This window comes from Rhinopithecus bieti, unplaced genomic scaffold (assembly GCF_001698545.2).
Source record: "Rhinopithecus bieti isolate Rb0 unplaced genomic scaffold, ASM169854v2 scaffold_18548, whole genome shotgun sequence".
Classification (NCBI taxonomy): Eukaryota; Metazoa; Chordata; class Mammalia; order Primates; family Cercopithecidae; genus Rhinopithecus; species Rhinopithecus bieti.
Window position 1 is genome coordinate 3,300,546 of NW_016809526.1, and position 13,810 is coordinate 3,314,355.

The 13,810-nt window shown below is 39.1% G+C and overlaps 1 protein-coding gene across 1 annotated transcript in view; it reads right to left on the minus strand.

The window, feature by feature from the left end:
- Positions 1-13,810, minus strand: part of FIG4 (FIG4 phosphoinositide 5-phosphatase) — a 134,499-nt gene that overhangs the window by 64,992 nt on the left and 55,697 nt on the right. The window contains 3 exon segments of the mRNA XM_017889636.1: positions 141-186; positions 1,926-2,042; positions 3,787-3,920. Coding sequence (XP_017745125.1) covers positions 141-186; positions 1,926-2,042; positions 3,787-3,920 — 297 coding nt within the window.

Genomic DNA, 13,810 nt, shown 5'->3' on the forward strand with positions numbered 1-13,810 from the left:
AAGTAAGACTTTCAACAATCATTCTCAAATAATAATTCTGCATTAAATAAGATACAGGTCTCTACATGAATGCTTACAGAAAACGTACAGTATACAATCGATACAGATTCTGTTCATTATGAATATAATATTGTGTATACCTGCAGGCGACCAGTGGGAATCACACATCCTCCTAGTTCATTCCACCTATGTTTAAAATAAACACTTTTAAAAGTTAATGGCAGAATAAATATTTATTTTCGGTACCAGCTCCTTGTTAGGAATCATAGAATTAAACTAATAGAGCTGAAGCCTCCTGAAAAATCAGCTGATCCTGCCTACTCTTATTTTTTCAGGTAAGTGAACATGCAAATGACTGAGGCGGACTGCTTACCACACTCTCCTCAAAGAGAGTCCAGGAAAGGGGCATTTTAATTTGCCCAAGTGCCCACTCTGGCATTTTTTGTTACCCATGCTCAACCAAAATCTCCCTTGCTTTCATTCAAACCCACTTCCTGTTGGGTCTCTATACACATGAGTAACAATCGTAGAGCATCTTTCTAATAAAATCTTCCAAGTCTTAGCCTTCCCAACTCAACATTACGATTTTCTATCTCCCCCAGCTTTTATTCATGGAGGCTTTGTTATATTTCTTTGGTTGGTTTTGCAGATTTACTTTTAGAGACTACTTATTTTCTCCATGTGCAATGAATACACAGGAATATGTTTTGTTATGAAATACTATAGATGATGTTAATATTTTAATTATTTAAAAGAAGGTGCTGTGCAGAAAAGAGTTAACCTAATAGGCCTAACTGCTATCCTCAGAAAGTCCTGCTTATAAGGTTGACCCTTGGCCAACGTCTGGGAGCTTAAATTTCAGGAGGGTTTCCACCATTCCCAGAACTGATAAGAGTGACTCACTGCGCTGAAATGGTTTGTACAAATAATATGGTTTTTCCTGAATACCTTCTTTCCCTCTGGAAGTCAAGAATTTTGGCATATGCCATGCAGAGGCTACCTATGTGACCAGCCTCCAGTAAAAAAACAAAGTCTCCAACATGCTTCCTTGGCTGGCAACATTTCATCCATGCTTTACAACCTGTTTCTTGGGGGAATTAAGTGTGTTCTATGCGACTCCACTGAGGAGAAGACTCTGGAAGCTTGTGCCTGGTTTCCTCTGGACTTTGCCCCTTTTGCCTTTTCCCTTTGTTAACATCATTTTATATCCTTTCACCATAATAAATTATAGCCAGAATACAATAAGCTGAGTCCTTTCAGTTATCCTAGTGAATTACTGAATCTGGGAGTGGTCTTGGGGGACCCCTGTCATGGGTACCCTAAAATTCAAACAATAAACAAGTGCAAACAATGCAAACTATAACAAAGGGATTACTTCCAAAGACATTACACTAATAGTTAGTTCTTTTCTGTTGTCTTATCATTGTAGTTAACTACATTAACTGAAAATAAAATGCCAGAAATATATAGTATTGGTTTCTTAAAAGATAAAGCATAAATCCTTGATCTGAAGAAGTTCCCAAAATAGTAATGAAAGATTTGTGAGTGAATAACCATAATACAATAATAAATACTATTTTTATAAAAATGTTAGCATGTAATCTATAAGAAAAAAAGTCTGTTTCTATTCAATACTGAAAAATAGAGTTCACTGCTGAAAATTTTACTTACAGAAATATTTTATGCAACATTTGTTCTATGAAGCAAGAGATACAGATCCCATGGCTTACATCTCAAGGTATGTAGGTAACCAACAAAGGAATTCCCATGCCCCAGTGAACATTCAGTACTCAGTCATGTGAGCAGTGTGCCTCCCCCCAGGACTAAATTCATCCAATTTCCAAGTAGTACAAATTGCTCATATTCAGAATACCCATAAGAGCAAAAATCATGATTTATTATAAGTTTTAAAATACCATACATACTTTTCATCCGGCCGCAAAATGCTACAGTAGGAATCAGGGCGGTTTACAAAGAAACCTGTTTTCTTCACCACACTTTCTGCAATCACATTCAGTCGATCAAGAACATTACACAGCTTGCTGAGGAGAGGAGGAAGAATGAGAAAAGTGAGAAGAAGCCAAGTTTTAATATATATTTATCCTTATATCTAAAGCCAGTAAAGTCTATAGCAATGATATTTAAGGATGTAATTTTTTAAATCTCTTGGCTGGTACTTGATAGAAACATGTAACAATGTCTAGAATATAATGCGTACTCAGTAACCAGCAACATTTGATGTGAAAGAGACACAAAAGACCTGTAACTTATTGGTGATCCTTAATCTTGGCATATAACATCCCTGCCTGAGCTTTCTCCAAAGCCTTTCACTCCTCAAGAGTTGTCAAGTCAAAATACATTCATAAAATGGCTGTGAAAAGAGCACCATGCACAATGCAGGTGGCAGAGAAGAAAAAACTGGAAATATGAATGGCAGCTGGGTGCAGTGGCTCAGGCCTATAATCCCAGCACTTTGGGAGGCCAATGCGGGCAGATCACTTAAGGTCAGGAGTTTGAGACCAGCCTGGCCAACATGGTGAAACTCTGCCTCCCCTAAAAATACAAAAAATTAGCTGGGCGTGGTGGCAGGCGCCTGTAGTCCCAGCTACTCAGGAGGCAGGAGAATGGCGTGAACCCGGGAGGTGGAGCTTGCAGTGAGCCGAGACTGTGCCACTGCACTCCAGCCTGGGAAACAGAGCGAGACTCCGTCTCAAAAAACAAAAACAAAAACAAAATTAGCCAGGCACGGTGGTGCATGACTGTAGTCTCAGCTACTCAGGAGGCTGAGGCAGGAGAATCACTTGAACCCAGGAGGCGGAGTCTGCAATAAGCTGAGATCATAACACTGCACTCCAGCCTGGGCGACAGAGCAAGACTATGTTTAAAAAAAAAAAAAAAAAAAAAAAAAAAAAAAAAAAAAAAAAAAAATGAATGGCAACAACTTGTAACCAAACTTATATTCTGGGAAAGTGTGTGTGTATCTAACTGTATAAAATGATTTAGAAAAAAGTACAATAAGTACAAAATGATATAGTAACATTTTAAAAAATAAGACCTTAAGTAAACCTAGAGCTTGTATGATTGTGCAGTAAGTGAACAAAAAGACAATGCAAGATTTAACAAAAGTAAGTTCCTTAGAAGAGATGAGTTTTGAATCAGATCTTGAAAGATAAAAGAGAGGTGGGAAAGCATCCCAGGGAGGGTGAAGAATAGGAATGGAGGCTTAGGATAGGACTTTGGCTGCTACATTTGTGGCAGAGCATGAAGACTCAGTTTTCTGGAAAAGAACAGCCCTGGGGATAAACAAAAAGTGATCGCATTCTGAAGACAATCAGATGATGAGGCTTTGACACTATACTAGGGAGTCTGGATCTACTATATACAGTCAGGAATTATCACAGGTTCATCCACGAGTGACATCTGAGAAAGCGTTTAAATAGTGAGACAGATGATACAGAAAAAAGTAAAACTAATGCCTTTATGGAATAGTGGTAGAAATGTTCTGAAACGACTAGATATTTCAAACAAGTTGCAAATGGTATCTACGATAGGCAAAATAGATAGATAGATAGATAGATAGATAGATAGATAGATAGATAGATAGATAGATAAAATTAAAAAAAAAAAAGTTCGGTTAGTTTATTGATATACTCAAAACAGCCCCTCAACAGGTTCATGAAGGAAATTAACAGGGTAAAATTTACTTTACCATAGAGGTCAGCTTTCTGTTATTTCTCATTACAAGTAAAGGAAACGATCATAGCCAGGCAGAAGAGTATCATTCACCTTTTGGTATACTTGGCCATGTCCCAGGGAATATAAACAATAGTGTGCTCAGGAGGCAAAAACTGGTTGAGATAGGTCACAGCAGCAACAAGTTCTTCACTCAGAATTCTTTCATGCTTTCTTTTCTCTCGTTCCTTTATCAAAAATTAAACATTTTCAGTGTTCCAATTCCCTTAAATCAGAAGAACAGGCTCAACATGTTTACTTTTAAGCTAAGCTAAGACAAAAAATCCAAGTCTTAAATATACTAAAATGAAACCTAGCTACAATAATCAGAAATAATAAAAATATAAAGAAATAAATGCTCCATTGCATTAAAGTGAACAGATAATGAGCTTTAAAGATTGAAGGAGATCAGGTTTCTTCCTGGTACCCTCCCTGCATCCTGAGAAACCCAGCTTACCCACCATGGGCCATGGCCCACACACTCCACACCCAATTCTGACAGAGGAGATCCCTCCCAAGGACCAGAAGAAGGGAGCCCCCAACTTCAGCCAGCTGAAGGCCAGAAAGAAATCAACTGGTCTGGATGAACAATTCCTAAACTAGCACAGCAGAAAGCAGCTCCACAGCCTTCACAGGACTTCATAAATTAGACTTGCAAATACTCTGTGGGATAACCAAGACAGGCATTTCTTTTTCTTTTTACACTGTGGTTGAATGAATTGAGGTTGAGAGGCACTCATGGAACTAAACCTTGGTTTCTGCCTCCTTACCTGGGGTATCTCTTTAGTTAAACACTGCACTGCCTCTCATTCAAGACAAGCTAGTACTTTATTGTACAGTTCTGTGGTTGGAGTGCTGACTCTGCCACTCACTAGCCATGTGGCCTTCAGCAATGTTCTCAATTTCCCTACACCTCCATTTTTTCATCTATAAAATAGGGCAACAACAGTATCTTCCTCACAACATTAATGTGAGACATAAATGAGATAGAGCATTGTGAGTTTTTTTGTTTTGTTTTGTTTAAGTTCTGGGATACATGTGCAGAATGTGCAGGTTACATAGGTATACACGTGCCATGGTGGTTTCTTGCATCCATCCGCCTGATATCTACATTAGGTATTTTTCCTAATGCTATTCCCTTCTCTAGCCCCCAATCCCCTGATAGGCCCTGGTGTGTGCTGTTTCCCTCCCTGTGTCCCTGTGTTCTCATTGTTCAGTTTCCACTTGTAAGTGAGAACATGCAGTGTTTGGTTTTCTCTTCCTGTGTTAGTTTTCTGAGAGTGATGGTTTCCAGCTTCATCCATGTCCCTGCAAAGGACATGAACTCGTCCTTTTTTATGGCTGCATAGTATTCCACAGTGTATATGTGCCACATTTTCTTTATCCAGTCTATCACTGATGGGCATTTGGGTTGGCTTCAAGTCTTTGCTATTGTGAATAGTGCTGCAATAAACATATATATGCATGTGTCTTTATAGTAGAATGATTTATAATCCTTTGGGTATATACCCAGTAATGGGATTGCTGAGTCAAATGGTATTTCTGGTTCTAGATCCTTGAGGAATCACCACAATGTCTTCCACAATGGTTGAACTAATTTACACGCCCACCAAACAGTGTAAAAGCATTCCTACTTCTCCACATTCTCTCCAGCATCAGTTGTTTCCTGACTTTTAAATGATCACCATTCTAACTGGCATGAGATGGTGATGGTATCTCATTGTGGTTTTGATTTGCATTTCTCTAATGATCACTGATGATGAGCCTGTTTACACATGTTTGTTGGCTGCACATAAATGTCTTCTTTCGAGAAGTATCTGTTCATATCCTTTGCCTACTTTTTGATGGGGTTGTTTTTTTCTTGTAAATTTAAGTTCCTTGTAGATTCTAGATACTAGCCCTTTGTGAGATGGATAGATTATAACTATTTTCTCCCATTCTGTAGGTTGCCTGTTCACTCTGATCATAGTGGTTGTTTTTTTTGTTTGTTTGTTTGTTTTTTCTACTGTGTAGAAGCTCTTTAGTTTAATTGGATCTCATTTGTCCATTTTGGCTTTTGTTGCCATTGCTTTTGGTGTTTTAGTCATGAAGTCTTTACCCATGCCTATGTCCTGAATGGTATTGCCTAGGTTTTCTTCTAGGGCTTTTATGGTTTTAGTTCTTAAATTTAAGTGTTTAATCCATCTGGAGTTAATTTTTTGTATAAGGTGTAAAGAAAGGGTCCAGTTTCAGTTTTCAACATATGGCTAGCCAGTTTTCCCAGCACCATTTATTAAATAGGGAATCCTTTCCCAATTGCTTGTTTTTGTCAGGTTTGTCAAAGATCAGATGTGTATATGTGTGGTGTTATTGCTGAGGCCTCCGTTCTGTTCCATTGGTCTATATATCTGTTTTGGTACCAGTACCATGCTGTTTTGGTTATTGTAGCCTTGTAATATAGTTTGAAGTCAGGTAGCATGATGCCTCCAGCTTTGCTCTTTTTGCTTAAGATTGTTTTGGCTATACAGGCTCTTTTTTGGTTCCATATGAAATTTAAAGTAGTTTTTTCTAATTCTGTGAAGAAAGTCAATGGTAGCTTGATGGGGATAGCACTGAACCTATAAATTACTGTGGGCAGTATGGCCATTTTCACAATATTGATTCTTCCTATCAATTAACATGGAATGTTTTTCCATCTGTTTGTGTCCTCTCCTATTTCCTTGGACAGTGGTTTGTAGTTCTCCTTGAAAAGGTCCTTCACATCCCTTGTAANCTTTCTCTTGCCTGATTGCCCTGGCCAGAACTTCTAACACTATATTGAATAGGAGTGGTGAGAGGGGGCATCCTTGTCTTGTGCCGATTTTCAAAAAGAATGCTTCCAGCTTTTGTCCATTCAGTATGATATTGGCTGTGGGTTTGTTATAAATAGCTCTTATTATTTTGAAATATGTTCCATCAGTACCTAATTGAGAATTTTGAGCATGAATGGGTGTTGAATTTTATCGCAGGCCTTTTCTGCATCTACTGAGATAATCATGTGGTTTTTGTCATTGGTTCTGTTTATGTGATGGATTACGTTTATTGATTTGCATATGTTAAGCCAGTCTTGCACCCCAGGGATGAAGCTGACTTGGTGGTGGCAGAGCAAACAAATTCAAAAGCTAGCAGAAGACAAGAAATAACTAAGATCAGAGTAGAACTGAAGGAGACAGAGACATGAAAAACCCTTCAAAAAATCAGTGAATCCAGGAGTTGTTTTTTTTTTTTGAAAAGACTAACAAAATAGATAGACCACTAGCCAGACTAATAAAGAAAAAAAGAGAAAAGAATCAAATAGACACACAATAAAAAATGTTAAAGGGGAGATCATCACTGATCCCACAGAAATACAAACTATCATCAGGGAATACTTAAAACATCTCTATGCAAATAAATTAGAAAATCCAGAAGAAATGGATAAATCCCTGGACACATACACCCTCCCAAGACTAAACCAGGAAGAAGTCGAATCTCTAAATAAATCAATAACAAGTTCTGAAATTGAGGCAGTAATTAATAGCCTACCAACCAAAGAAAGCCCAGTACCAGACGGATTCAAAGCCAAATTCTACCAGAGGTACAAAGAAGAGCTGGTACCATTCCTTCTGAAACTATTCCAAACATTAGAAAAGAGGGACTCCTCCCTAACTCATTTTATGAGGCCAGCATCATCCTGATATCAAAACCTGGCAGAGACACAACAAAAAAAGAAAATTTCAGGCCAATATCCCTGATGAACATTGAGGCGAAAATCCTCAATAAAATACTGGCAAACCAAACCCAGCAGCAGAGCATGGTGAGTTTTTATAGAACAGCTGGCATATAGGAAGTACCCTATAAAAATTTGCCATTTTCATTATTACCCTGATCAAGCCTTCACTTAGAAACAAAGAAAAACAATTAATTCCACAACAGTGAGACTGAAATGGTATTAAGGCACTATTGTTGGCATCAAAATTACACTGCTGTTTTCAATCATGGAGATTACTTTTCAGTTGCCATGAATTTAATTAGATAAGTACTGTAGCAACAAAAAGGGGTCGCTACTGGGCACAGCTGAATACATCAAATGAAATAATTAGATAAGAATTAAGAACAGTGTTAAATTTTAGGATGAAAATAAATTTTGCTTATTTATATATATGAGAAAAATACATATCTGAAATTTTTCTCAAAAGCATTTAAAGTCAACTAGGGAAACAAAATCTTCTTGAAATGCTTATATCAAATCTGACATTTTGTGGGATGGAGAGGAAATGTTTGAGCAACCTTCGTTCATCTCTGTATGAAGAATCTGCTGTATGCATTCTCTGTCCATAGAGGATTAGTGTTAGTGGGTTGTTAGTCTACCTCTTTACAGCCACAGGCCCCTAACAAGTAAAGGAAAACTTTACATACACAAGCGATTTTGCATATCATTTTTCTTCTTTTTTCTTTTTTTATAAAGAGACAGGGTCTCACTCTGTCACCCAGGCTGGAATGCAGTGGTGCAATCATAGCTCACTGCATCCTGGAACTTCTGGACTCAAGTGATCCTCCCACTTCAGCCTCCAAGTAGCTGGGACTACAGGTGTGCATCACGCCCAACTAATTGAAAAACAATTTTTTTGTAGAGACTGGGTCTCCTATGCTGCCCAGGCTGCTCTCAGACTCCTGGTCTTGTGCAAGCCTCCCGTCTCAGTTTCCCAAGTCACCGGGATTATAGGCATGAGCCACCACATCCAGCTGCATATCATTTCAAAGGATTCCAAGATCCCCCTAACAGCCATGCATGGCCCACAGATTAAAAACCTCTGATGTACAGTTATACTTGATCCTAGGTTGGCCTCCTGTTGATACAGTAGCAGCAGTGAAGGCACACGGATTGCTGCAAACTATCTTTCAACCAGTGCCTCAAACTTTCACAACTGGGAAGAAGTTCACAACACAGGGTAAAAGAGAAATGAAATCACGAAAAGCATTTCACTTTATTATCTTCTTCATATGGTGGTAGAATAAAGAATGAGTATCCCCTAGGTATCATTCTATACACACATGTATTCTTTGGCTCTTTAATCGCAATTAATAAGGTCTTCTACCAAGTGACCTGAATAAACATCTTCTTTAATCCTGTGAATAAGGCCAGGCGTGGTGGCTCAAGCCTGTAATCCCAGCACTTTGGGAGGTCAAGACGGGCGGATCACGAGGTCAGGAGATCGAGACCATCCTGGCTAACACAGTGAAACCCCGTCTCTACTAAAAAATACAAAAAACTAGCCGGGCGAGGTGGCGGGCGCCTGTAGTCCCAGCTACTCGGGAGGCTGAGGCCGGAGAATGGCATAAACCCGGGAGGCGGAGCTTGCAGTGAGCTGAGATCCGGCCACTACACTCCAGCCTGGGCTACAGAGCGAGACTTCGTCTCCAAAATAAATAAATAAATAAATAAATCCTATGAATAAAACTAGTGCTATAAACAACAAAATACTTTCCTATTCCATGAAACAGCAACTTAATCTCCAAACTATTTCTGTAGCTAACTTCTAGTCATTGTCAGGATTTTTACTGCAGTGGAACAATAAAGAAGTACAATTTTAAAATCCACTGACTGATCTTTAAATATTTGAAAAAATAAAAGTACATGTGAGATACCTGGCAAAGAATACATTATAATCACATGTATATGATAGTATTTTTTGAGTGTGCACAATTAATAGAGAATTATTTCAAGCATTGTAGACCTGAATCTCCATTTAATGACAGCTTTTCAACCACACTATACGAACTCTGTAAAACATGAACTTATTTTATCTTACTTTATTATTGAGGCAGGGTCGTGCTCTGACTAAATCCACTAATTTAAAACTAGGTTTCTAATCCAGTAACACTTTATAACTTAATACTTTAGCAATAATTTATTTCCATACTAACAATATCTTATTTTCTATACATTTACTGGAAAAGTGTCCATGAGCATTTTCACTAAAGTTTTCATATTTTAAATTTTCACTTATGTATCTACTATAGCTAACTGTTTAATATTAGACTGAGGTTAGATATTATCCACCTTATATTATTCTGAGTTGATATGGAGAGAGACGTGAATATGAAACTTCTGAATTAATATGAACAAATGTCTAGAAAATGATTATTTAACATCTGAATGATTTATTTTACAAAGTCAATCCCTAGTGGGATGCAATTACAAAGAGCAACACAGGAAGAAATGAAGCTGACTGCCTCACTGTTTCACTCTTCTCCCCCAGCTGCCAGTTTGGGGACATATTCCTCCATACTCTTGATTTAAAACACACACACACACACACACCCTTTGAGCCCATGCATGTAGTTATACAGTCCTCTCCTGGGAACTGTCTCTTCCCCACCCAAAGCTTTGCCTCCATCCTGGGTGATATGGTTTGGCTGTGTCCCCACCCAAATCTCATCTTGAATTGTAGCTCCCATAATTCCCACATGTTGTGGGAGGGGCCTGGTGGGAGATAACTGAATTATGGGGATGGTCTCCCCCATACTGTTCTTATGGTAGTGAGTAAGTCTCATGAGGGCTGATAATTTTATAAAGGGTTTCTCTTTTTGCTTGGTTTTCATTCTTTCTTGTCTGCCACCATGTAACATGTGTCTTTTACTTTCCGATATGATTGTGAGGCCTCCCCGGCCACAGGAAACTGTGAATCCATTAAACCTCTTTTTCTTTATAAATTACCCAGGCTCAGGTATGTCTTTATCAGCAGCATGAAAACAGACTAATACACTGGGTGACTTTCAGTATCTCCACCTCCTTTTCCACTTTAAATCCCCATTCCCACTCTCACATCTTAGACCAATTCATTATCACAGGCTGCTCTTTCTTCAACATTTCTTATTTGTGACCTCTTTTATTTCCACATTGCTTGCTTTAAATACCCCACCTCATGAGGACCGCAATCCACTGACATCTCCACTTTCTCCAGCAGCCCTGTTCTTTTAGCCCTGTCCTTATTTGGCTCAGATTTCATGGTTCACTTCAATCACAGGATTGTCAAAATCCAAAATGCCTTTCATCCTGTCTTTTTATGTCACACCTGTCTGATGAAACTAAATAAACCCAATTATTATTTTACCTGTGCTTATACTCATTCACAAGCCTGCTGGAAGAAGGCAGGCAATAGTAAAATGATTCCATTTAAGAAATCATGATCACCAACTTGAAATTGGCTCTTGGTACTTCCTGCAGGTTTCTAGCCAACTTACCCTCTCATGTACACAAGACTTAAACCTTCTCCACTCCCTTCAAACCTCCACTCTCAGCATGATCATTCCTCCTACCTTAAGGAGAAATTAAAGCCATCAGAATGAAATGTGCATGCTCACAAATACACACATGCCCGAACCCTTACTATTCTCTGTCTCTCCATTAAAGTAATTCCAGTCAGGCACCATGGTTCATGACTGTAATCCCAGCACTTTTGGGAGACTGAGGTGGGAGGATTACTTAAGGCCAGGAGTTCAAGTTTGCAGTGAGCTACAATCTTGCCACTGCACTCTAGCCTAGGTGACAGAGCACGACCCTGTCTCAAAAATAAAATAATAATTCTACCATGTATGCTTCAGATTTCATCATTTCCTACTTTCTTAAGTACATGAAATCACTGATCATTCCTTTTCTCTCCTGTGTCAGACAACTCTCCCTTTCAAATGTATCCTCCCCATAGGCTTTTAAACATATCGGTATGATCTCTTTTAAAAAATAAAAATGCCATCTTTTACTGGGTACTCCTATTGGGGGAAAAGTACAACACTTATTGCTCCCACTTTCTCACTGTTATCCCACACTCGGTCCACTTCAATCAGTGCCCTCCATGATGCTAACACTAATGGACAATTTTTCCATCCTCATCTTACTTGAGCCCTTAGCATTTGATGCTGCTGATCATTTACTTTCTTCATTATGAAACACGCTTTCTCTTGGTATTCCTAACACAGCACTTCCTGGTTTTCTTCCTACTCCTCTGGCTGTTTTTTTCTCTGACTCCTTTAGAGATTCAGCCACTCTAACTGGGCGTTGAGAGCTGGAAATCCCCCAAGATGAAGTTTGAGGTTTTTCCTTCTTACTTTATACTCTCCACATGGGCATCTCATCCATGCCCATGCCTTCAAATGTCACTTGTAAACAGAATTACAAAAATCACATCTGGGCCCAGACCTCTCCTCTGAGCTCCTGAACCATGCCCTGAACTGTTACCTCCGTTTAGAGGACTCAAGCATACCTCAAACCTCACTCAGTATATCCAAGCTACACCCACGATCTTCCCCCAACAAACCCAGTCAGTGTTTTGTATTTTAGTGAATGGCATCACCATTCACCCACCTGAGTAAGCCAGAAACCTGGGAATTGAGCCTGACATCCCCCATCCCCTCATTTCAAATCCAGCCCATCACCAAGTCTACTGACTGTCCACTTCTCTAGATCTCCACCACACCACCCTGGTTTAAGGCATAATCACCTCTTTTCTGGACAATTATAACAGCCTCCTAGCTGGTCTTCCAGCCTTGTACTGATCCATTTGTTTTCTATGTTGAGGTCACAGTAATCTTTTCAAAACATAAATCTGACAAGGATCCTCTCAACCATGCAAGATTCTTAATGACTTTCCATTACTCTCAAGAAGAAGGCCAGGCTCATTAATGCAGCCTACAATACCCTGCATGGTCTGGCCATAACCATCTCTTTAGCCTCATCTCACAACAAGCATCTTGTCCTCATCCTCTGGGCCCCAACCACAGAGAACCCCCTTTTCTTCCTCCAACCCACCACACTTCCTCCTGTCCTAGGGACTCTGTACATGCTGTGCTCTGAGTTGAAGACCATTCTCTTTCCCATTGACCTGGTTAATGCCTCTTCCTTCAGGCTGATGCTAACTCATCCTGTCCTCAGGAAAGACTTCTCTCCATTATAAGTTCTTATTGCACCATTTGCCTTGTACTGGTGCCTCTGCATTACCTCACCATCTCCTACAACAGGCTGTTAGCTCGAGGTAGGAGCTGTATCTGGAACTGCCTTGGCACATAGGAAACTCTCAAAAATACTTGGTAAATGACTGACTATAAGGTGTGAGAAAGGGACCCAGTTTCAGTTTTCTGCATATGGCTAGTCAAGTTTTCCCAGCACCATTTATTAAATAGGGAATCCTTTTCCCATTGCTTGTTTTTGTCAGGTTTGTCAAAGATCAGATGGTTGCAGATGTGTGGTGTTATTGCTGAGGCCTCTGTTCTGTTCCTTTGGTCTATATCTCTGTTTTGGTACCAGTAACATGCTGTTTTGGTTACTGTAGCCTTGTAGTATAGTTTGAAGTCAGGTAGCATGACGTCTCCAGCTTTGTTCTTTTTGCTTAGGATTGTCTTGGCTACATGGACTCTTTTTTGGTTCCATAGGAAATTTAAAGTAGTTTTTTCTAATTCTGTGAAGAAAGTCAATGGTAGCTTGATGGGGATGGCATTGAATCTATAAATTACTTCCTTACACCTTACACAAAAATCAAGTCAAGATGAATTAAAGATTTAAACGTAAGACCTAATACCATAAAAACCCTAGAAGAAAACCTAGGCAATACCATTCAGGACATAGGCATGGGCAAAGACTTCATGACTAAAACACCAAAAGCAATGGCAACAAAAGCCAAAATTGACAAATGGGATCTAATTAAACTAAACAGTTTCTGCACAGTAAAAGACACTATCATCAGAGTGAACAGGCAACCTACAGAATGGGAGAACACTGTAGAATCTCTCCATCTCACAAAGGTCTAATATCCAGAATCTACAAGGAACTTAAATTTACAAGAAAAAAACAACCCCATCAAAAGTAGGTGAAGGATATGAACAGACACTTCTCAAAAGAAAATATTTATATGTGGCCAACAAACATAGGAAAAAAGGCTCATCATCACTGGTCATTAGAGAAATGCAAATTAAAACCACGATGAGATACCATCTCATGCCAGTTAGAATGGCGATCATTTAAAAGTCAGGAAACAAGATGCTAGAGAGGATGTGGAAAATAGGAACGCTTTTACACTGTTGGTGG